The 24,415-nt window shown below is 42.0% G+C and overlaps 2 protein-coding genes and 1 long non-coding RNA gene across 4 annotated transcripts in view; all 3 read right to left on the bottom strand.

Annotated features, from left to right (window-relative positions):
• The window catches only part of LOC113018111 (Fc receptor-like protein 4), a 66,361-nt gene extending 64,879 nt beyond the window's left edge, over positions 1-1,482 (bottom strand). Inside the window, exon 1 of one of the 2 annotated variants that reach the window (XR_013906406.1) lies at positions 1,376-1,482. Coding sequence is in view for 1 of the 2 variants with exons in the window: in XM_080298956.1 (XP_080155082.1) it covers positions 1,376-1,406 (31 nt within the window). In the remaining variant the exon portion in view is untranslated. The remainder of the gene's footprint in view (positions 1-1,375) is intronic. The other variant, XM_080298956.1, reaches the window with a different exon arrangement.
• A 14,925-nt stretch (positions 1,483-16,407) lies between these two features.
• On the bottom strand, positions 16,408-19,453 carry LOC145425684 (uncharacterized). The gene is made up of 3 exons (XM_080298974.1): positions 19,314-19,453; positions 17,723-18,061; positions 16,408-17,484 (listed from the first exon to the last, which is right to left on the bottom strand). The coding sequence occupies exons 1-3, from the start codon at positions 19,381-19,383 to the stop codon at positions 17,339-17,341; spliced, it is 555 nt and encodes a 184-aa protein (XP_080155100.1). The 5' UTR covers positions 19,384-19,453; the 3' UTR covers positions 16,408-17,338.
• Positions 19,454-20,677: 1,224 nt separating this feature from the next.
• On the bottom strand, positions 20,678-22,097 carry LOC145425706 (uncharacterized). Its single transcript, XR_013906438.1, has 2 exons — positions 21,210-22,097; positions 20,678-21,064 (listed from the first exon to the last, which is right to left on the bottom strand). It is a non-coding gene; the product is annotated as an uncharacterized LOC145425706 (long non-coding RNA).
• Positions 22,098-24,415: the final 2,318 nt, after the last annotated feature.

Raw genomic sequence — 24,415 nt, 5'->3', positions numbered from 1 at the left:
GTAGAGCTGCTGCTCCACATCGAAAGGAGCCAGCTGAGGTGGTTCGGGCATCTGACAAGGATGGCTCCTGGGCGCCTCCTGGGTGAGGTATTGTGGGCATGTCCCACCGGGAGGAGGCCCCGGGGCAGACCCAGGAAACACTGGAGGGATTATATCTCTCGGCTGGCCTGTGAACGCCTTGGTGTTCCCCCGGATAAGCTGGAGGAGGTGGCTGGGCTTCTCTGCTTAGGCTGCTGCCCCCGCGACCCGTCCCCGGATAAAGCGGATGAAGATGATTGGATGGATGGAATTCAAAATCTTGCTCTTCACAAGGTCTTAAATAATCAGGCCCCATCTTATTTTATTGACCTGGTAGTACCATATCACCCTATTAGAGCGCTCCGCTCTCGCTCTGCAGGCCTACTTGTTGTTCCTAGAGTATTTAAAAGTAGAATGGGAGGGAGAGCCTTCAGTTTTCAGGCCCCTCTTCTGTGGAACCAGCTTCCAGTTTGGATTCGGGAGACAGACACTATCTCTACTTTCAAGATTAGGCTTCAAACTTTCCTCTTTGCTAAAGCATATAGTTAGGGCTGGACCAGGTGACCCTGAATCCTCCCTTAGTTATGCTGCAATAGGTGTAGGCTGCCAGGGTTAGGGTTATGATGATATTTATATTACAAAATAATTATTAAAACAGGTAATTAGGATGTGGTTAGTTTGTGATATTACCCATTTTTCTGACCTAAATTTATTGCTTTTGTGCTTAAGTTTGATTACCAGGCTGGTGGGTTTCACAATTTCCCAAGCACTTTGCACATGACTGGGTGGCATTAGCAGTTTATATCCTGTGTGATTTATGTATTTGTTTTGTTTTGTTTTTTAACAAAAATGTCAAGAAAAACTCTATTTTGATTAGACTGAAGATTTAAGCTCACTGGGCCCATCTGACTTTCGTGTTTATAAAGTGGGCTACAGCACAGACTCTGGCTGGTTTATCAGAAGTAGTTGCTGATGTTAGGTCAGATAAATCTACAGATTAAATGTAAATTAGTAGAGTAATGAGTTTTTAGAGAAATGTATGAAGTCATCACTAGTTAAAGTTAATCTGATGCAGAACTTGATATTCAATAATTTGAATTGAACTTGGCTTCAGTGCTGAAGACAAACTTGGGCCTGTTTTCCATTCAATGACAATTTTTACATTTTACATTTTTACTCTTTGTAAACATCAGCCATTCAGCTGAACAGTAATCAGTGTGATTATATGCGACACCTTTCATCCTGTAGTTTAGATTCAGCCTGATTTGTTTTTCATGTCTTCTCCTCCATCATCAGTTATCAGGAGAGCAGACAGTCAAAGTACAAGAATTCAAACAAACACAGAGATTCTACTTACAGAGCAGACACAGCACAGATGTTTCCTTCATCGTCCTTCTCACTCATTTGAGCTTTTTTCATTTCTGTCACTGACACCAAGTAAAGCCCGCCCTCTTCCTCTGAGCACCAGCTTTCTATTGGTTCAAACACAGAGGAGGTAACTCATGTTATGCCTTGTCCAAAGACAGAAGTGAATAGAATTATTTAAATATTCACATCAGTGAAAAAAGCTCAAGTGTAGTTTTTTTTTTCTGGAAATACTTTGAAATAAAATGCTGTGGCTTAAAGTTGCCACACCAACACACAAGACCAGAAGATCATGAGTGTTTTAAGATAATCTGAATACATTTCATAACTGTCATGAAACATTTATTATTTATTTATTCTCCCACATCATTTATATATATGGCCACTAGAGGGCGATGTTTTCCCCTAAAGTCTATAATGATACAAGCAATTGTCAGTGATGCTTCTAGTTTGTTTTGCTAGTTCAATTCAATTCAATTCAATTTTATTTATATAGCGCCAAATCACAACAAAAGTCGCCTCAAGGCGCTTCATAGATACAGAGGAAAACCCAACAATCATATGACCCCCTATGAGCAAGCACTTTGGCGACAGTGGGAAGGAAAAACTCCCTTTTAACAGGAAGAAACCTCCGGCAGAACCAGGCTCTGGGAGGGGCGGGGCCATCTGCTGCGACCGGTTGGGGTGAGAGAAGGAAGACAGGATAAAGACATGCTGTGGAAGAGAGACAGAGGTTAATAACAGATATGATTCAATGCAGAGAGGTCTGTTAACACATAGTGAGTGAGAAAGGTGACTGGAAAGGAAAAACTCAATGCATCATGGGAATCCCCCGGCAGCCTACGTCTATTGCAGCATAACTAAGGGAGGATTCAGGGTCACCTGGTCCAGCCCTAACTACATGCTTTAGCAAAAAGGAAAGTTTTAAGCCTAATCTTAAAAGTAGAGATAGTGTCTGTCTCCCGAATCCAAACTGGAAGCTGGTTCCACAGAAGAGGGGCCTGAAAACTGAAGGCCCTGCCTGCCATTCTACTTTTAAATACTCTAGGAACAACAAGTAGGCCTGCAGAGCGAGAGCCAAGTGCTCTAATAGGGTGATATGGTACTACAAGGTCAATAAAATAAGATGGGGCCTGATTATTTAAGACCTAGTGATGACTTCATACATTTCTCTACAAACTCATTACTCTACTAATTTACATTTAATCAGTAGATTTATCTGACCTAACATCAGCAACTACTTCTGATAAACCAGCCAGAGTCTGTGCTGTAGCCCACTTAAAAAACACGAAAGTCAGATGGGCCCAGTGAGCTTAAATCTTCAGTCTAATCAAAATAGAGTTTTTCTTGACATTTTTGTTAAAAAAACAAAACAAAACAAATACATAAATCACACAGGATATAAACTGCTAATGCCACCCAGTCATGTGCAAAGTGCTTGGGAAATTGTGAAACCCACCAGCCTGGTAATCAAACTTAAGCACAAAAGCAATAAATTTAGGTCAGAAAAATGGGTAATATCACAAACTAACCACATCCTAATTACCTGTTTTAATAATTATTTTGTAATATAAATATCATCATAACCCTAACCCTGGCAGCCTACACCTATTGCAGCATAACCAAGGGAGGATTCAGGGTCACCTGGTCCAGCCCTAACTATATGCTTTAGCAAAAAGGAAAGTTTTAAGCCTAATCTTAAAAGTAGAGATAGTGTCTGTCTCCCGAATCCAAACTGGAAGCTGGTTCCACAGAAGAGGGGCCTGAAAACTGAAGGCTCTCCCTCCCATTCTACTTTTAAATACTCTAGGAACAACAAGTAGGCCTGCAGAGCGAGAGCGGAGCGCTCTAATAGGGTGATATGGTACTACCAGGTCATTAAGATAAGATGGGGCCTGATTATTTAAGACCTTGTATGTGAGGAGCAGGAGTTTGAATTCAATTCTGGATTTAACAGGAAGCCAATGAAGGGAAGCCAAAACAGGAGAAATATGCTCTCTCTTTCTAGTCCCTGTCAGTACTCTTGCTGCAGCATTTTGGATTAGCTGAAGGCTTTTCAGCGAGTTTTTTGGACATCCTGATAATAATGAATTACAGTAGTCCAGCCTGGAAGTAATAAATGCATGAACTAGTTTTTCAGCGTCACTCTGAGACAGGATATTTCTAATTTTAGAGATGTTGCGCAAATGGAAGAAAGCAGTCTTACATATTTGTTTAATATGAGCGTTGAAGGACATGTCCTGGTCAAAAATGACTCCAAGGTTCCTCACAGCGTTACTGGAGGCCAAGGTAATGCCATCCAGAATAAGAATCTGGTTAGATACCATATTTCTAAGATTTTCAGGGCCGAGTACAATAACCTCAGTTTTATCTGAATTAAGAAGCAGAAAGTTAGCGGCCATCCAGGTCTTTATGTCTTTAAGACATTCCTGCAGTTTAACTAATTGGTGTGTGTTATTTGGCTTCATGGACAGATAGAGCTGGGTGTCATCAGCATAGCAGTGAAAATGTATGCTATGTCTTCTAATGATACTGCCTAAGGGAAGCATGTATAATGTAAACAGAATTGGTCCTAGCACTGAACCCTGTGGAACTCCATAATTAACCTCAGTGTGTGAAGAGGACTCTCCATTTACATGCACAAATTGGAGTCTATTAGATAGATATGATACAAACCACTGCAGCGCAGTACCTGTAATACCATGTTCTAATCGCTCTAATAGGATATTATGGTCAACAGTATCGAATGCTGCGCTAAGGTCTAGCAGGACAAGAACAGAGATGAGTCCACTGTCAGAGACCATAAGAAGATCATTTGTAACCTTCACTAAAGCTGTTTCTGTGCTGTGCTGAGCTCTGAAACCTGACTGAAACTCTTCAAATAAACCATTCCTCTGCAGATGATCTGTTAGCTGTTTGACAACTACTCTTTCAAGGATTTTTGATATGATAGGAAGCTTGGAGATTGGCCTATAATTAGCTAAGACTGCTGGGTCTAGAGATAGCTTTTTGAGTAAAGGTTTAACTACAGCTAGCTTGAAGGCCTGTGGTACATAGCAGATCATTAGAGATAGGTTGATCATATTTAAGATCGAAGAATTAAATAATGGCAGGACTTCTTTGAGCAGTTTTGTAGGAATGGGGTCTAAAAGACACGTTGATGGTTTGGAGGAAGTAATTATTGAAGTTAACTCAGAAAGATCGATTGGAGAAAAAGAGTCTAACTTAACATCAATGGCACTAAGAGTAGCTGTAGATAATATTACATCTGTGGGATGATTATTGGTAATTTTTTCTCTAATGATAAAAATTTTATTTGTGCAGAAGTTCATGAAGTCATTACTAGTTAACGTTAAAGGCAAGGCTGGACTGGGACAAAAAATTGGCCCGGGCATTTTGACTAGAGACCGGCCCACCAGGGGTAAAACCGCAAAGGATTCTGGGAACTTGTGGCAAGAGCTACTAGCGCACGCAGGCTTTCAATTACACTCAGTTACACAGCGATAAAAAGAAACCCAAAAAATGTTCAAGGTTCAAGGTTCTTTATTTGTCACATGCATAGTTATACAAGTATAACACACAGTGAAATGTAGCCTGACACGCTCCTCGACATGTGCAAAAATTGGGGGGGGGGGGGTGTAGAGGAGGAACATTATATATATATATATATATAGTATATACACTGGGTGAATGTGCAGTAGTAGCAGCAAGCAGGTGAATTCTGTACATTAATGTCAAGAAGCTGTTGTATTATTAACTGCAATAGCCGGTCGCATGACAGCCAAGGGAAGCCGACGGGTAAAGAGATCGTTTTTCTTTTTTATCGGATTACGTCGTTGAAGAGAAATTTTTTAAGCCATGTTTCCGAAGTAAGAGCCGATGGATGGTCTGGATATACCAAATATAACGTCTCAGAACACTCCAGCAGCTCACATGTTAGTCTGCTCCAAGCATTCCCACAAAGGTCAGAGTTTTGTAGTAATTAATACGTCATTTTTCTTAACATAATTGGTGATATAGGTTACAAGCAAGTCTGGTGCTGAACAGAAATTGTCGCGCTATGCTCCTTTATTTATTGTGCATAAATAGTGAATTGTCCTAACACAATATTGCGTTTCGCTTCTGTTATTATGGTACATTGACAAAAACATATACTTTTATTCACAGGATAAAACAGTTGTTTTGTATCACTAATTGCCCAGTACGATTACAGCATACAGTATTATTGTCACTGCTACATTTCTGTGATGCTACCAGAAATTATTTCCACTACTAATTAATTACCGTTGAGCTCAAAGGTTATATTAATAAACGGTTAACGAATGTGTATTTATGACGACGATTTGTGAGACTGGTAAACTTACCTTTGTTCGTACGATGGTCTTTCGTTCTACACGGTGCATTTCAAGGTCCTGTACCCATCCGTCCGTAAACCGTACCTGGGCTTGTTGCAGTGACCTGAAGTTACTAAACTTCATGAGTGTATGCACTCACTCCAAGAACTGTATAATTATAAATCTCAGCGTGGTGAAAGTCGGGCAGCACGCTAACGTCTTTTGTCCACTCTGTGTGCTCGTAAGGGTCTGACCCTTTCACTCCTTTGATTTTTTCCTCGTATCTCTTCTTTGTCTTTTCGTCAAGTCTGTCTTTGTACAGACCGGTGTTGTGCCAAAAAGTGATTGTCTGCCAAAAACTGATTTCCGGTATTTGCCAAAAAACTGATTGCTCGTATTTAAACTGCTATAAGTAACTTGTTGGGCTATAATATGTGAAACATATGTCAAATGCATCCCTCATGGATGACATAAAGTCATCTTGAGCCACAAACAACATTCGTGTAACAAGGTAGAAGTCGCAATCAGTTTTTGGCAGTGACTTTTATATAACCTTTATTTATGCAGTTAAAAAAAATCTTATTAACATTAAAAATGTCTTTTGTAAGAGTAAGTTGGCCAAGAGGATGGAAGAAATGGCAGCAAATATTACAATAGTTCAATAAAAATATTTGAAGTGGGGATAAAGGAGCGGATTGGTTATAATGTAAGTACAATAACACAGAGTTGTAAAGATACTTGAAAAACAGATAATTTTTTAATTCTATATATAACCTCTTTGTAAACCCTGTTCACCGAAGTCTATTTACGAACATACATAAAGATATTACACATAAAAAACACACAGAAACATTGGAAATCAGTTTTTGGCAGACAATCACTTTTTGGCACAACACCGGCATTGTTCTCCTTTTGTTTTGTACATTCCTTTTTTGTACGGCAAAGAAAAAACAAGAAGGTATTGGAACCGGAGACTGAACGTTTTGCGGTGCTGCAAATGCTTGCATTTGATGCGGTACTTGGATTGTTTTGCCACGAGTTCCCGGCATGCAATGCGCGAAAATCACGTGATTGCTAAACAAGAGGGAGGGTGCATCCGGCCTCCTTGGCTGTAATTGGTCCAGCCCAGAGTCGATCATGACCAATTGGCCAATCCAACACCTTTCATTATATACACCCTAAAAATAAATTTTTTTTTTTAAAAAATCCATCGGCCCATAAAAACAAAAAATCGCCAGCGGCCCACCGGGCAAATGCCCGGTATGCCCGATGGCCAGTCCAGCTATGGTTAAAGGGATGGTTGGCTCAAAAGAGCTCTGACTTTTTGTCAGCCTGGCTACAGTGCTGAAGAGAAACCTGGGGTTGTTCTTATTTTCTTCAATCAGTGATGAATAGTAAGATGTTCTGGCTTTGCGGAGGGCTTTCTTATAAAGCAGCAAACTATTTCTCCAGGCTAAATGATGATCCTCTAGATTTGTGACATGCCATTTCCTCTCCAGATTACGAGTCATCTGCTTTAGGGTACATGTTTGAGAATTATACCACGGAGTCAGGTACTTCTGATTTGAGGCCTTAATTTTCACAGGAGCTACAGTATCCAGAGTCGTACGTAGTGAGGAGGTGAAATTATTAACAAGATAATCGACCTCTGTTGGGGTAGCGTTCAGATAGCTGCTCTGCTCTGTGTTGGTACAGGGCATTGGAGATGATAACAGTGGGTGGATTATATTCTTAAACTTAGTTACAGTGCTTTCAGAAAGACATCTACTTTGATAAAGTCTACTCTCCACCGCTGTGTAATCAATTATTGTAAATGTAAATGTTATCAGGAAATGATCAGACAGGAGAGGGTTTTCAGGAAACACTGTTAAATGTTCAGTTTCTATGCCATATGTTAAAACAAGATCTAGAGTGTGATTAAAGTGGTGGGTGGGTTCTTTTACATTTTGAGAGAAACCAATTGAGTCTAATAACAGATTAAATGCCATGTTGAGGCTGTCATTTTTAGCATCTACATGGATGTTAAAATCACCCACAATAATTATTTTATCTGAGCTCAGAACTAAATTAGATATAAAGTCTGAGAAATCAGACAGAAACTCTGTGTAAGGCCCAGGTGGACGATAGATGATAACAAGTAAGACTGCTTTCTGAGTTTCACAGCTGGGGTGGACAATGTTAAGCATCAGGCTTTCAAATGAATTAAAAGTCTGTCTTGGTCTTTCATTAATTAATAGGCTGGTGTGAAAAATTGCTGCCACACCGCCCCCTTGGCCTGTGCTTCGAGATTTCTGGTAGTTAGAATGACTCGGGGGTATTGATTCATTTAAACTAACATAATCATCCTGCTGCAAGCAGGTTTCTGTAAGGCAGAGTAAATCGATTTGTTGATCAATTATTAAGTCATGTACTAACAGAGACTTGGAGGAGAGAGACCTAATATTTAATAATCCATATTTCACTGTTTTACTCTTTGGTTCAGATGTGGATGCTGTATTGTTCTTTCTTTGTGATTGTTTATGTTTAAGTTGTTTGTTGCTGGTTTTTAGTTTGTTTTTTGTCTTTTTGGAAGCTGACACAGTCTCTATGGAGATGGGTTTTTGGGGGGGTAGCAGGAGGAGAGAAGCTGCAGAGAGGCGTGTAAGACTGCAACTCTGCTTCCTGGTCCCAACTCTGGATAGTCATATTTTGGGGGGGTTTAATAAATTTGTCCATATTTCTAGAAATGAGAGCTGCTCCATCCAAAGTGGGATGGATGCCGTCTCTCCTAACAAGACCAGGTTTCCTCCAGAAGGTTTGCCATTTATCTATGAAGCCCACATCGTTTCTGGGACACCACTCAGACAGCCAGCAATTTAAGGAGAACATGCAGCTAAACATGTCACTCCTGGTCTGATTGGGGAGGGGACCAGAGAAAACTACAGAGTCCGACATTGTTTTAGCAAAGTTGCACACCGATTCAATATTGATTTTAGTGACCTCCGATTGGCGTAACCAGGTGTCATTACTGCCAACCTGAATTATGATTTTACTGAATTTACGTTTACCCTTAACCAGCAGTTTTAAATATCCTTCAATGTCGCCTGCTCTGGCCCCTGGAAGACAATTGACTATGGTTGCCGGTGTCTCTAGCTTCACATGTCTGAGAACAGAATCGCCAATTACCAGAGTTTGACCCCCGCGGGTGTGTCGCCGAGTGGGGAAAAATGGTTAGACACATGAACGGGTTGGTGGTGTACCTGGGGCTTCTGTTTAGGACTATGCTTCCTCCTCACCGTCACCCAGCCGCCCTCTTCCCCCAGCTGCTTGGGATCTGCCGGGGAACAGCTAGCGGGGCCTACGCTATCTTCAGCTGCACCAGCTACAGGGGCCTGGCTAGCTACGGGTGAATGAAGGGTGCGAAGCCGAGTCTACAATTCAGTAATCCTGGCCTCCAGCGCTGCAAATATGCTACATTTGTTACAGATATCATTACTGCTAAAGGAGGCCGAGGAGTAACTAAACATCTGACACAATGAGCAAGAAAGTGCAGGAGGGACAGGTGAAGTAGCCATGGTGCTAATGAGTCGGCTAGGAGCTAAGCTAAGCTAGCGAGACAGTACAGAGACAGTGAGTGAATACTTTGGCTATAAATTAGGTAGTGAGTACACAGAAAGTGTGCTTCGGATGAAGCACGTGAAGATTATACTGAAAGAATATATTATTATATGAAAGAAGAATGTATTTAAAAGTTGTTAATTAAATTGCTAAGCAAATAAGCTACTCAGAAACACCACTGTGTTTGAGCAGGAATAGGAAGTGATACTCTACCACAGAGCGAGCGAACACCAAGTTCTCATTAGCAGTCAGTTCCTTCATTTTTACATGTATTATATTGCATTACTTTTTAATTAAGTAGCAAGGTTACTTTAAGGGGGCTTTAAGGGGCTTTTATTGTAAAAGTGTTTCAGGTTGCACGAGGATCAGATAGCAGACATGTAGATGAGCTGCTGGAAAGTCAGTTGAACAACTCAAAGGAGTGAGGGCAACAGCCAAGAGATCATTCTCTCGTCTGGTTAATAGCATTACGAGGACGCATGAGGATATGACTGAAGAAGAACTCAAAGACAGTTTCAATAGACTGACAATGGAAGCAGAGAAAGTCATGGAGGCCAATGATGATCTAGAGGCTGGTTTCATTACAGAGCTAAAGGCAAAGCCTGACACAAGTGAAGCAGCTGTGCTGACAGAACAGCAGAGAGCCGACTTAGCAAAGACTGCAAGTGAATGTGAGTTAAAACTGAAGGAAATAAAAACCCTAGTCAGAGAGGCTCTCTGGGCCAACTTTGGAAGTGCAGAATTGTCCACAGCACTACAGGCAGCAGAGGCTGAGTGTGATCATGTTGCTGCCATTACGCCTGACGGTAATTATGAAGTGTATGATTTCATTCTTGGCCACCTGAAAGAACTGGTGGGAGTGGCAAAGGAGAGGTACAGCAAGTGGAAGCATTGGATCCCATCAGGTATTCGGAAAGATCTTCAAAGCAACATACAGAGGCTGGAACTCTGCGTCCCCAGGCTGGTTTCCAGAAAAGCTGACTTTCTGGAAATGAGAATAAAGGAGGATGCCGATCACCTGTCATCATTGCCAGTTACCTCCAGCTGCCCCACGCCAATCATCAAGCTGAAACCAACAGCACTTCCTAAGTTTCTTGGAAATAAACGAGACTTCCACAGATGGAAGAAGGAATGGGAGGTTCTTCAGGGGCAGGCGGAGCCATCTGGTTCGAAAGAGATCAAAAGGTTTCAGCTACTTGATAGTGTGGATGAGAAAATAACGAGAGAACTTCGACTCACCACTTACAACACTGCAGACGACATCTTTCGTGTTTTGGCGAACCGGTTCGGCAATCAAACATCAATTGCTATTGAAATAGTGGAGGAGTTGCAGAGAATGCCAGCTGTTAAGAGCCACCAGCCAAGAAAAATAGTGGAATTAATTCAAGCTGTGGAGAAGGCGCTTCAAGACCTGGTTGACCTTGGTGACATGGGGGCTATAAAAAACCCATTGGTGACAAAGTCAATCGAAAGTAAACTTCCAGAAACACTCAAAAGGGAGTGGCTTATTTATGTTGCTGACAGTAGAAACACGGTCACCCCAGAAAAACGATTTGATAGTCTTCTGGAATTCCTCAAAGAGCAAGAAACCATATATGAACAACTTGATCATCTGAGAGAGGAAGAGCCAAGTAAGCGAGAAAGAGTGGAACTGAAACATTCCAGAACCAAATTCACCAAATCAGGTAGTGATGAAGGGTGTGTGGTCTGCGGTGATGGAAAGCATAAAAAGAAACTCTACTTCTGCAGGCAATTTAAGACATTAAAGCTTGCAGAAAAGAAAGCCGCAATAAAGAAACTAGGCGCATGCTGGAGTTGTCTCGAGGTTCATGACAATGGGTCATACTGCAAACCCACTTATCTGTGCAAAAACCCAGGCTGCAAAGAAGCACACGCTGCGGAGCACCATTACTACCTATGCCCTAATGCTGAGGTGAGGAAGGGAAGTGCAGCAGGGAGGCAAAATAGATCTGATCCAGAGGGAGGAAAGGTTAGCAGGAAATGTACGGAGGATCAGGAGGAATTCCTCAGAAAACTGTCACCTGAACTGGCAAGAGAATGCAGGGATGCGTTTTCAAACACTGCATCTAGGGCATGCAGCACCACAAAGGAGCAGCCAAGCCTCCTATTTGAAGGTGGGCTTCGAGAGCTGCCAGTAATCATGATGCTCCTTGAGGTCACAGCTAATGCTGGGCAAAAGATTGGGACATTAATTGACCTGGCTTCTGACACCAACTATATAACCCACAGAGCTGCAAGCAGTCTTAACCTAAAAAGTGAAGAAATCACTCTGGTCGTTCATGGAGTAGGGGAAATGAAAACGCACGTGAGAACAAGGCGGTATCTTTTGAAGATCCGGGTCAGAACGTCTAGAGGCACCCTTAGGTCACACCAACTGGTCTGCTATGGACTCGACAGCATAGCAGAAGTCCACAAACATGTCACACCGAGTCAGCTACAAAGGTTCTTTCCGGATATACCACTCAACGATCTTGTAAGACCGAAAGATTATCATCTGCTTATAAGTCATAAAGAAGGTCGGCTAGCGCCTCAGAGGAGCAGAGTCATCGGTGACCTTGTGTTATGGGATGGGCCACTTGGAAAGACAGTTGGGGGAACTCACCTTGAGCTCTTCGAGGAGCTTACTGTCTCTGCCCACATGTCCAAGACACACTTTGCCAGGTCAATGAGAGCAGCAGCTGTCAAGTATGAGGAGCTCATTGGCGAGGCCTCAGACCAGTCTTCAACAAGGAAGCATGTTCCCGCTAAGCTTCAGAGGTCAAGTACCTCAACCACCAGTCGAGGATTCTTAGAGTGGTGGAAGTGGGATAGTATTGGTGCTGCATGTGAGCCAAAGTGTGGGGGTTGTCGTTGCGGAAATTGCCAGCCAGGTAGGAAAGAAATGACACTGGCCGAGACAAAAGATCTGCCTGGTCATTGAGTGAAACCCAGTTAAACACCTGTGGTAGATGCGTCAATCCCTTTCAAGCGGGGAAGCTGCACAAACTTAGAGAGCTTGACAGTAAAAAACCGGCAGGATGCATTGCACAGCTGGCAATGCGTGAAACTGCCAGCCTTTCTACCTTTTCCCACTTCAAGGAGGAACGTCGTGTACTCCAGCAAGATAGCTATGTCGACGACATCCTTACCTCTCACAATGACATGAACCAACTAGAAGTCATTACGGAGAACATTGGGCGGATCCTAAAGGCTGGAGGATTTGAGCTGAAACCTTGGGTCTTGTCTGGTCAAAGTGGGAGGAGGAAGCGCAATGACGAGGGTGAGAAAACAAGAATGAAAACCATTGTCCTACCAAACCAAATGCGTGACGAAGAAAACAAAGCTCTTGGTCTGGGTTACATAGTGGAAGAAGACAAGCTTCATGTCATGGTAGCAATCAACTTCTCCAAGAGGAAGAAAAAGATGCGAGTTGGCCAAGACCTTGCCCAGGAGCAGATTAAGACCCACACGCCAAACCCACTGACGCGAAGAGAGCTTCTCAGCCAAGTGTCAGGGTTGTATGACCCAGTCAGTTTGGTCACTCCTGCAAAGCAAAAAGGAGCAATCTTAGTTCGCAGGGCATTCCAAGAGACAAAAGTAGAAAGCTGCTTGGTCAAGGACACTTGGGATATGGCGCTCTCAGATGCCCTGAGGGAGGACGCCATTAGGCTTTTTGAGGAGTATGCCCAGCTCAGCAAAGTCACATTTGCAAGGGCGCTAACTCCCCCGTGCTTCACCGAAGAACCCTGGGCAATTACTTTCTCCGATGGAAGTGAGCAAGCCTATGGGGCAGTGTTGTACTTAAGGTGGAATTCAGATCAGGGCACAATCATCAGGTTGGTGGAGTCCAAAGCTAAGTTAACTCCATTGGACCACAAAGGGGATGTTGTCAAAGCAGAGCTGTGTGGGGCAGTGTTTGGCTCACGCCTAAAGAAATACTTTGAGGCGCAAAGCCGGATTCAGGTTGAGAGGTGGTATCACTTTGTCGATAGCCAAACCGTCATTGGGGCAATACAGCGGGAGAGCTATGGGTACCAGACCTTTTTTGCAAATAGGATTGGAGAAATACAGAGCAGCACAAGGATTCAAGATTGGTGGTGGGTTCCTGGCCCTCAGAACATTGCGGATGTAGTCACAAGAGGAGCTAGTCCCAGGGATCTAGATGAAGACTCAGAATGGCAAAATGGTCCAAAGTTCTTGAGTTTGCCGGTGTGCGAGTGGCCAGTCAGGTCAGCTAAAGAGTTAGCCGCCACTGCCAAAGAAAACGTCAAAGAAAGGCGTTTGTCGCTGCCTTGACAAGGGCCGAGATAAAAGGGCAAGAAGAAAAGCGAAGTCGGGCTGAGGCCCAGGGAGAGCAGCGAAGACCACCTGCGGGGTCGGTCATCAAGAACCTTTTAGATGTCAAGCGGTTCAGTGACCTAACTCGATTAGTTAGATCAGTTGCTTGGAGAGCAGCTAGAAAGTTTCTTGGGGGACATCCATCTGCAAATGACCCAAAGTGGGAGGCAGTCCCGTTGGCAGGAGTAATTTCAGTGAAGGAACGTGAAGACGCCCTAAGAGACATCTTCCTTGCAGCACAAGACAGCGCTGTCTTCCCAAGCACTACTACAGATAGACTGGTAGTATACAAAGACCCAAGCTCTGGGCTCTTTGTTTGTGGCGGCCGAGTGCAAGCTTTTAAGAAAGACCAGGTTAGTGTTCCCATCTTGGCTTATGATGCTTGGATGTCTACACTGTTGGCTCGGGAGGCCCACAATGAGAGTCATGAGGGAGTTGCTGGGACCCTGCTCAGAATGAGGAAGAAAGCGTGGGTCATAAGAGGGAGAAGGATTGCTCAAAAAGTTGTGGATGGTTGTGTGGTTTGCCGGAAAGCAAAAGCACAGAGTTGCCGGCAAATAATGGGCGACTTACCTCCGGAAAGAACTCAACCTGCTTTACCTTTTGAGTTCACAACAGTGGATCTCTTTGGACCCTACCAAGTGAAGGATGACATCAAGAAAAGAGTCATGATAAAGGTTTGGGGGGTTGTATTCTGCTGTATGGCCAGCAGGGCGATTCACACGGAGTTAGTAAACTCCTTGTCGACTGAAGGCTTCTTAATGGCTTATCAGAGATTTACAGCAATTAGAGGACATCCAAGAAAGATCTGGTCAGACCCAGGTACTAATTTCGTAGGAGCAAAGTCTGTCTTGAAGGAACTTTACGGATTCTTGGAAAGTCAGAATACGTTTGTCTTGGAGGAGACTGCGGCAAAGAATGGAACAGAGTGGATGTGGAAAGTAAATCCGGCTGATTCCCCACATAGAAATGGAGCTGCTGAGGCTGTCGTGCGCATTGTGAAGAGAGCACTCCAGAGTCTTGGAAGGGAGTCTGGGCTAAGTTACAGTGAGTTCCAGACAGCTCTTCATGTGGCAGCTAACCTTGCAAATGAGCGCCCAATTGATGCCAGAGTACAGAGTCGGGAAGGTTGCATTCATTACGTCACACCCAACAGTCTTTTGCTTGGTCGAGCATCTCAAAGTGGGGACTTCAAGATGTTTGACTTTTCCGTTTACCCCTATAAGAGACTTCAAGCAATTCAGGCAGAAGTGAGCAAGTTTTGGAGGTCCTGGAGCCAACTTGCTGGCCCTAATTTGTTTGTAAGGAGCAAGTGGCACACTGCACACAGAAATGTCACTGTTGGAGATGTCGTCTGGTTAAGTGATCAGAATGCGCTGAGAGGCCGCTTCAAAATGGGCATAGTTGTCAGCACTAATCCAGACAAAAAGGGTATTGTGAGGGACGTCAATGTCCGGGTATGCTCAAGTTACAGCGGTTCTGTGGCTAAGTCCTTGAGGGCGGAGGACTTAAGCTCTAGTTCAAGAGGAGCGACTCCAGTGGCTCAAGCTACCATCCTTCATAGAGATGTCAGACGTCTAGTTGTTCTGTTACCTGTGGAGGAGCAAAATGGGACCAAGCCGTCAGCATCATGCTTCAGTGGGATGAGTTAAACTGCGGTTTGCTTGTGAACTTGGCGATCTCCTGTGTTCCAAGGGAAGATCGAGTGGGAGGTGTCAAGTCAAACCGAGTAGGAGGTGGAGAGCGATGAGGGAAAAAAAAGTAAACGTGACAGACTGGAGGGTGGAACTAATCTTGTGTCTGGGTTTCTGTCGGGAAGAAAAAGAAAGGCGAACTGGGAAGCAATAGGAAGGTGCCACTTTCGGGAAAAGCCCAGCATAATTCCTTCAATAAGTTGTCGCCAACATGAATATTGTGTGGAACTGAAGTATCTACAAAGCCAGGGAGGCAGCCGGTAAGGGAATGGTTGCTGACTATGGTAAAAGACTTTGAAGCGAGTTGCTAAAGAATCGCGGCTGCCGCTAGCTTACATAGCATTAGCACTGTGCCGTGAGTTGGTCGCCTGTTTACGAGCGGCACCATTGTCTATTGTTGGTCTGCATATGGAAGATTGTTAATGCTTGCATATGGTTAAGAGAAGCTGGTTATAAGTACTATTGTTACTGCTCAAGTTGATTATTTAATTTAGCACTTTAGTAGAAAGCAGTATGTGTCAAGGTGAATTACATAATTTGAGCATTTAAAAATGCTCAAGTAAATATTGTACTGCAAAGCTTACGCACTGCATTGATGTGTTTAAAAAAGAAAGTGTGTTTGGGATTGTTTACAATATTTGCAGATGTGTGATAACAAACATAATTTGTATTTTGGTTTTTTGGTTTGTATTTAAAGGTTTTTCACCTATGGCTGACTGTGGCCGAAAAGAAGATTAAAGAAAAGGAAAACAAAAGATCTGCCTGGTCATTGAGTGAAACCCAGTTAAACACCTGTGGTAGATGCGTCAATCCCTTTCAAGCGGGGAAGCTGCACAAACTTAGAGAGCTTGACAATGAGGCTGATGTGGAGAAATGATTTTAGAATATTTTCATGAAGTCTAATCAGGAGCTCACCTATAGCAATTCATTGTTTTGCTCCAACACACCACAAACCTAACGATGACATCATCATCAAAACTGGAGCCACTGATTAGTCCGAGTTTTGAGTTCAAACTCTGCTGAACTAAATGAAAAGAATGAAAAGACAACATGTCATAAAATTGTTTTCAAAACTTTATTGTCAATAAACAGAGTCACAAAAAATTAATTAATTCATTCAATCAATAAATTCATTAATTAATCAATAACATTTGACCTGATTTTGAAATGTAAACTGCAGTAACAGAGATGCATTCATTGAAAGAAAAGATCAGAGAAAACATCTAAATCTGCAGTTACACTGAAAAATAACATAACACTGTACATTATAACACTGTACATTATAATATTCATTCAGTTGAAGATGATCAATAAATCCTAAACACTATCAGGCAGATCACTGATCGTTTATAATCCACAGTAATCCATCGTTTCTTCACCACATGCAGTGTTTATGGTGCAGGTTGGTTCAGTATCAATAATTATACTGTAACAGCTGATCTCTGCATGAGGATTAATTTGTGTTGTTCAAACCTCACAGAACCAGTTTGATCTCACAAACAGCTGAACCTGAAGATGAAACACACTCAGTGACTCTGTTATTGTAACATACAGGACACCGAAGTGATAAATAATGAGGGCAAACAAATGATGAACAAAGTCTGCAAACAATCACAGATTTGTTTAAAATGAGTTCACTCAGAAGCTGAATATTTTATTTTGAAAAACGTTGTACTTGTTTGATGTGTATTTGTTTGATAATGTGACCTCCTGTGTGCTCCACATATGAAGTGATGCAGAAATGAAAATAACTTTAAGACTTGAAACTTACACTGGGATGAGCAGCTAACCTGATAAAATAAGTCACAGATTTCAATGCTGTAGGTTCATCATGTGAAATTTCATGTAACAGTCTAAACAAGTCTGATGAAAATCAGAGAAATGTGAAATCAAAAATAAATATGGACGCGTTTGATGTCCCTCTGATTGAGGTTCAGCATTATTAGTTTCTTTGTCTTAAAATCATCCTTCTTGATTTCAGTGAAACAGAATTTAGGACTGTGATGAGCAAGTAGATTCATAGTTCACCTTCTTAACCTTCTTTTTTCGGTAGATCAAAAAAGCAACAACAGCAACAAACAGAAGAACAGCAGCAACTGAAAGACCGATGATGAGTCCAACAGATCCTCCTGTCTGACCTGCAGGTGAGAAACAGGTGTGAGGTGTCAGCTGTCAGGTAGGTGATGAGTGAAGAACAGAACAGAATCCATTTCCTCTTCAAACTGCTGTCAGACATTATCTACTGCACTCTGATCACATCACTCAGACCAGCTGCTTTCTACAAAGTCTCATCAACAACATCTTTAGAAACAAACATCAACAACCAGGAAGCAGCTTCACCTCTGATCACACACACACTCAACTCTACTCACTCACCTGGAGGATCAACAACACTCAGTGTGAAGTTGCAGAGGAGCTTCAAACCCTCTGTAGCTTTCTGGATGACACCACACTCGTATGTTCCAGTGTCATTAATCGTCACATTGTACAGAATCAAAGACACGTCTCCATCCTTCATCTTTCTGTCCTGCAGATCCACCCGGTTCTTAAAAGATGGATGCTGGTTGGTGGTATCATAGACCCCTTTGTCATAAAAAAGGACACAATAACCTTTCAAGTCTGGTTTGCTCCAGTCTAAAACTCTGATGTTGTTGTTTGGAGCTCGACATGTCAGAATGACGTTCTGTCCAGACACAGCTGTGATGTTTTTCTGGGCTGAAACAGAAAACAGAGCAGAGAGGTTAAAGGTCAAAGCATAAATGTTCACTTCTGTAGTGAGAGTGAGAAGATCTAATTGAACACATTGAAAAAATTAAATGTGATCAGGAAATGATCAGACAGGAGAGGGTTTTCAGGAAACACTGTTAAATGTTCAGTTTTTCTTCCATATGTTAAAACAAGATCTAGAGTGGTTCTTTTACATTTTGAGAGAAGCCAATTATTCTAATAACAGATTAAATGTTGTATTGAGGCTGTCATTTTTAGCATCTACATGGATGTTAAAATCACCCACAATAATTATTTTATCAGAGCTGAACACTAAATCAGATAAAAAGTCTGAGAAATCAGAGAGAAACTCTGAGTGAGGCCCAGGTGGACGATAGATGATAACAAGACCGGTTTCTGAGTCCTGCCTTCAAATGAATTAAAACTGCAGCCTTACAGATGAGATTTACCAGAAACAGTAAGTCCAGCCCAACTTATTAAAAACATAATAATTACTTCATAATATACAATTAATGCATAATATAAAATAAATCTTTCAATGGTGCTGAGGGTCTGTTGAGCAAAGGAGGGGCCTCATAAACCAGCAAACTATATAAAGGAAGTGCTGAGTGGACGATACCAAATGTCAAAAAATTATAGGGTAGTTTATTTTCTTTCACGTTTAAGAAAGATGTTTGTTTTTTTACTGTAACTTTGTATTTAATTACATCAGAGTGTTTTATGTTTTTTTTATTTTCATAGAGTATTTTTCATAATCGTCATTATTAATGTGAGAAGATGTTATTGTTTGTTATGAACTCACAGACATTTGGTTTCTTGTGTTTTTCACAGTTTACTTACTGAACTGAGTTCCTGCAGGTTCCACAAACAAAAACACGTCCTGATAATAAGTGAACATAATGTGTGAGAGAAAGCAGCCTCTCATTATGAGACACTGTGAGTCTCTGCATGCTGCCTTTATGGAGCTACAGCTGTTTGTATACACTGAACTAAAAGCTTTGTAGCTGCATACTGACTCCAGAAACTACAACACATCACACAGACACACACATTACACTTCTTTGTCTCTGTGAGATCTGATCACACCGACATGTTAGGTCCACACAGACCCCACCCAGCCTCGTGTCTCCTTCACAAACACGGAAAAACTGAATCAATATGAAAATAACTCTTCAGGAAATGTTGTTAACATGTAAACAGACTGATGCTTTTCCTCTCTGTCCCACAGAGTGAATCTCACCTGCAGAGACAAACACGAAGAGGCCGACAAACAGCAAAGTCGAGCAGAGCGACGCAGTCACAGCAGACATTTCCGTGTTCTTCAACTCCGACGCTTCGATTGTTCTAAATGTCTCAGGATGGTTTTATTGAAATAACTGAACCTGAGTTTAAATCCTGACTACATGAGATTAAATTTCAGGTTTAAATGATCCTGAAAGTCTCTGACTGAGAACAGATCAGACTTTTTAGACACTCGTTAAAATCCAGAAGTCAACGTGTCATTCGATGTCGCGTTAGAGTGACGTTCAGTAGGTTGGACTGGAGGACGATCTTAAATAAGTGCGTCATAACTAAAGCGGTGAAATCTAAAACAGGTCTGAGTGTTTAACAGGTTCAGTTCTTGAACGATCTCCACAGAACAACACAAACATCACCTCATCAACCATCAGCTACATACTAAAGACCATCATCATCCAAAGGACTTCAAAATGACGTCACTGTATAAACATGTATATTGTACTATGGAGGAGGCAGCATTTAGCTGTAGCCTCCATCAAACCACAGAGAGCTTTGTCGACCTTTGATTGTCTTTAAGTTGTGTTGGAGCCACAGAGAGCAAATCTTTGTTCTTTATGGAGAACCAGTGAGACTGTTTGGACTTTCCTATGAAACATCAGTACAGGAGTCTCTCAGTACATCTGTTTACAGTGAGGACAAAGAAGCAGACACAGAGAAAACATACATGACTGTAATCAGAGTACAGGAGAGTAACTTAGTAAACTTCCTGTTTGTGATTGAGGGGATTTTCTTCTTTATATTGTGTCAGATAAAGTCTGACAGCTTTTGGTTCTTCAGCTGATGAAACACATTGAATTCATTTAATTCGATGTGTTTTCACAGACGAAACCAGCCAACAGTGAATCAAATGTTTTACACTAACGTGACATGACGTTCATCTAACCAGCAGAACCAGTTAGTGGTTACAGTAACGGGTTAATCCACTAACGCTCACAGGCTTCAGTCAGCCTGTCAAATTACTTAAAAAACTGAAAGACGTCATTTTAAACACTTACTGTTTTTCTGAAACACTCAAACACTCTTCTGATCATCAGAGTGGAAAAAATAAAATTATCTACTGACAGATAAAAGAACTGTGAGGTCAGTGTGTCCCATCGGTTTTTCAGTAGGTGAAAAGGAAGCTACTGAAGTTTTGTTACAAACAAGTGAAAAGTTACTCAGATGTAAATATTTGACAAATAAAAAACATCAAATCTGCAGAAGGAACTGAAATTATCAGAATTGGTTACCTTGGAGAGTTTAAGTCTGTTTTAAAGGAACGAGAGAACAGCTCTTTTACTCAGTGTGATTGTTTTTAATGTACTCTTTTTGTATTTGATCTGTTATTGTATATTTTACACATGTTTGTATGCGATATTGTATTTGTTTTAAATGTTATATACCTATGTGGTATGTGACTTTTGTTGCTATGATGCCAGGTCTCTCTTGGAAATGAGATTTTTAATCTCAATGAGATTTTTTACCTGGATAAATAAAGGATTAATAATAAAAAAAAAAATCATAAAAAATGTAAATGTTTAAAATCCCAAAGCAAAGGTGTGTCTGTATCAAACAGCTGCAGACTAAACTAACCTGTGTTTCCCTGTCAGCTGTTTTATATCAGACATCTGTGACCTGCGTCAACACTTTCACGCCCACCTTTGTTTGTCCTGTTTGAACAGCTGCAAGTCCAGACATGTGACAAACAAATACCTCAAATTCAAAGGAAAAGAAAGAAGTATAAGAATGAGAACCTTTTTCCACTAACACTGGTAGATATAAAGAGAAATTCCCACTCCACACTGTCTGTGAAATTACAGAAACTTGGTAAAATTATTACAAGCTCATGAACACTTACTGTTGTTCTGAAGGATCTCTGAAACCCTCAAAAACTCTTCTGATCATCAGGATGGAAAAATTAAAATTATCCAGTGAAAGATATTTTTTAAACTGTGTTACATCCATGTGTCCTGTTGTTGTTATTTGTGAGGTCAAGAGGAACCTCCTTAAAATTTTATCTTCACAATCAAAAAAGTTTAAAAAATTAAAAATCTGAAAGTAAAGAGACCTCTGTATTGAACAGACACCAACGAGGAAATGCACCTGTATTTCCTTGTTAACCTGTTTTACAAGACAAATCTGTGTCAGCAGCATCACCATAACATCCAACTTCTCCTTCTTCTTATTGGCTGTTAGCTCATGTGTTTGACGAATCACAGTGAAAGCTCTTTCAGTGATCTTAGTTTGATCCAAACAAAAGAACTGGAAACGACAGCCATACACAGTCCAGCAGCTGCTGTCAGCACATATTAATGATGATGATGAATTTTACTGTCAGGGCTCACAGACGCTCAGCAGTGAAGGTTTTAGTTGATATGGCTTTTAAAAGTCAAAGCTGTGTGTTCAGCAGAAGTGTGTGGGTGGCAAAGATGCCTGTTTGTGTCTCTGTCAGTATTCTGGACAAACTGGCTCAGCAGTGAGTGTCAGCACATGTTGCTCAGTACAGTTTCGTTTCTTGTCTTACCTGTTGTTTCTGTTCATGAACTGTCTGATTAAGTGATTTGATTCTAATCTCAGTGCAGCAAAAAGTCAAAGTCAAATTTGTTTAAATGGCACATTTAAAACAAGGTGTTTTGACCAAGGTGCTGTACAATTAAGATAATCAAAAGAAATATAAACATAAGAAGACATGATAAAAACTTCTTGGATGTTGTATTTTCTGTGTTTTTGAGTCCATCAGGGTCTGCTTGGGTCCAAATCCAGGGACAAAGCAGATTCCAGTGATCAGACTGATGCTCTCTGTCTCTACAAATAGTTTAAACAACTGGAGGAAAATAGAATAGAATAGATAGAATAGAATTCTACTTTATTGTCATTGCACATGCACAGGTACAGGGCAACGAAATGCAGTTTGCATCCATCCAGAAGTGCTTTAGTGATATAGGTATATTACAATATATATTAGCAATAGTATAGATATGTAAGTATATTACAGAGATGGGTCTATTATGGTATGTTATAATGTACACGGTATGAAGTATGTTGTGAATATTCTATAACTAAGTATGTACAGGCTGTAGTGAGTACAAGCTATGAACAGGATATAAATATGAAAAACTACACAGAATATGAAATAAATAACTTTACAGAAATCTGAGATATACAGCTATACAGAAATGGGAACTATGCAAGTTGTAAACAGTTGTAGGATTAAAGATTATCGAATGTACAGAATGATTATTTACACAGAGCTATACAGTAGTGCAGTTAAGATAAGTGAGGGTGTAGATAGTTTCTACAGAGGCTATATAAAGTGCTAGTGGTTGTGAGTGGTGGTTCACTCCATGTTATTATTGTGTGTTTGAGGGTACAGTTGTCCATTGTGTGTGTGTATGTTCAGTCCATGAGTTTAACGTGGGTCAGATGTCAGGAGGCAGAGTTCAGGAGTCTGACAGCTGTGGGGAAGAAGCTGTTCCGGTACCTGGTGGTCTTAGTCCGGAGGCTCCTGTGGCGCCTCCCAGAGGGCAGGAGGGTGAAGAGTCCATGTGATGGGTGACTGGGGTCTTTGATGATTTTCCCAGCCCTTTTCAGACACCGCTTCCTGTGGATGTCTTTTATGGCAGGAAGTGGTGCTCCGGCGATGCGCTGGGCAGTTTTCACGACCCTCTGCAACGCCTTCCGGTCCGAGGCAGAGCAGTTCCCGTACCAGACTGTTATACAGTTGGTCAGGATGCTCTCGATGGTGCAGCGATAGAAGTTCACCAGGATGTCTGAGGACAGGTGGTTCTTCCTCAGAGTCCTCAAGAAGAAGAGGCGCTGGTGAGCCTTCTTGACCAGCTTGGAGCAGTTGGTCGTCCAGGTGAGATCCTCGGAGATGTGGACTCCCAGGAACTTGAAGCTGCTCACACGCTCCACATCGTTGTCACTGATGAGGCCAATCACCGTGGTGTCATCTGCAAACTTAATGATGGTGTTGGAACCATCAGCAGGTCTGCAGTCGTGGGTGAAGAGGGAGTAGAGGAAAGGGCTCATCACACAGCCTTGTGGTACACCGGTGTTCATTGTGATGGTAGATGAGCAGCGGTTATCCAGCCGGACATGTTGGGGGCGGTTGGTCGGGAAGTCCAGTAACCATTTGCAGATGAGGGAACTGATGCCCAGGTCTGTCAGTTTCCTGATGAGTTGTGAGGGGTGGATTGTATTGAATGCTGAACTGAAGTCTATAAACAGCATTCTGGCGTAGGTGTTGTTGTTGTCCAGGTGTGAGAGGACAGAGTGCAGTGCGATGGAGACTGCATCCTCTGTGCTCCTGTTCTGGCGGTATGCGAATTGGTGGGGGTCCAGGGTGGGGGGGAGACAGGATTTGAAGTGTGCTAGGACCAGCTGCTCTAAGCACTTAGTGATGATGGGGGTGAGTGCTACTGGGCGGTAGTCAGCTCTGTGTTATTTATATGCAGCTTTTATTTCTACGCACATCACTGAACTGTGTCAAAGTGCCGTTATTGGAACCTGGTACGTTCTAATTCATATTAGAATTTTGGACCTTTCCATCATAACTGTCATAACTGGATAACATCTGTGTGGATAACACTACACCCACCAGGACTGTGCGCTGTTTCTCCAAACCCTGGATTACCCCAGAAATTAAAGCCATCCTCAAACAAAAGAGGAGAGCCTTCAAATCCAGAGACAAGGAGGAGCTGAAAAGAGTGCAGAGAGAGCAGAGAGGTCTGATCAGGGCAGCTACAGGCAGAAGACGGAGAAACGGCTTCAACAAAAGAAGGTTAGCAAAGTCTGGAGAGGCCTCAGAACCATCTCAGGCCACAAAGATCAGAACGCACTGCTCATGGGAGATGTGAGGGGGCAAATGAACTGAATCATTTCTTTAACAGGTTTGATTCTTCCATGAGGCAGTCTTCAACATCAGCTGCAGACTCACCCACACCCACTACTGCCCCACCTCAGACACTTCACACCACCTCTAATCACCCTGCTCACTCCTCCGCACCCCTAACACCAGAATCCAATACACACTCAACACAAGGCTCCAGCCTGTCTCTCTCA

The sequence above is a fragment of the Astatotilapia calliptera genome, chromosome 3 (assembly GCF_964374335.1).
Source record: "Astatotilapia calliptera chromosome 3, fAstCal68.1, whole genome shotgun sequence".
Lineage (NCBI taxonomy): Eukaryota > Metazoa > Chordata > Actinopteri > Cichliformes > Cichlidae > Astatotilapia > Astatotilapia calliptera.
This window is presented reverse-complemented; position numbering and strand designations above follow the sequence as displayed.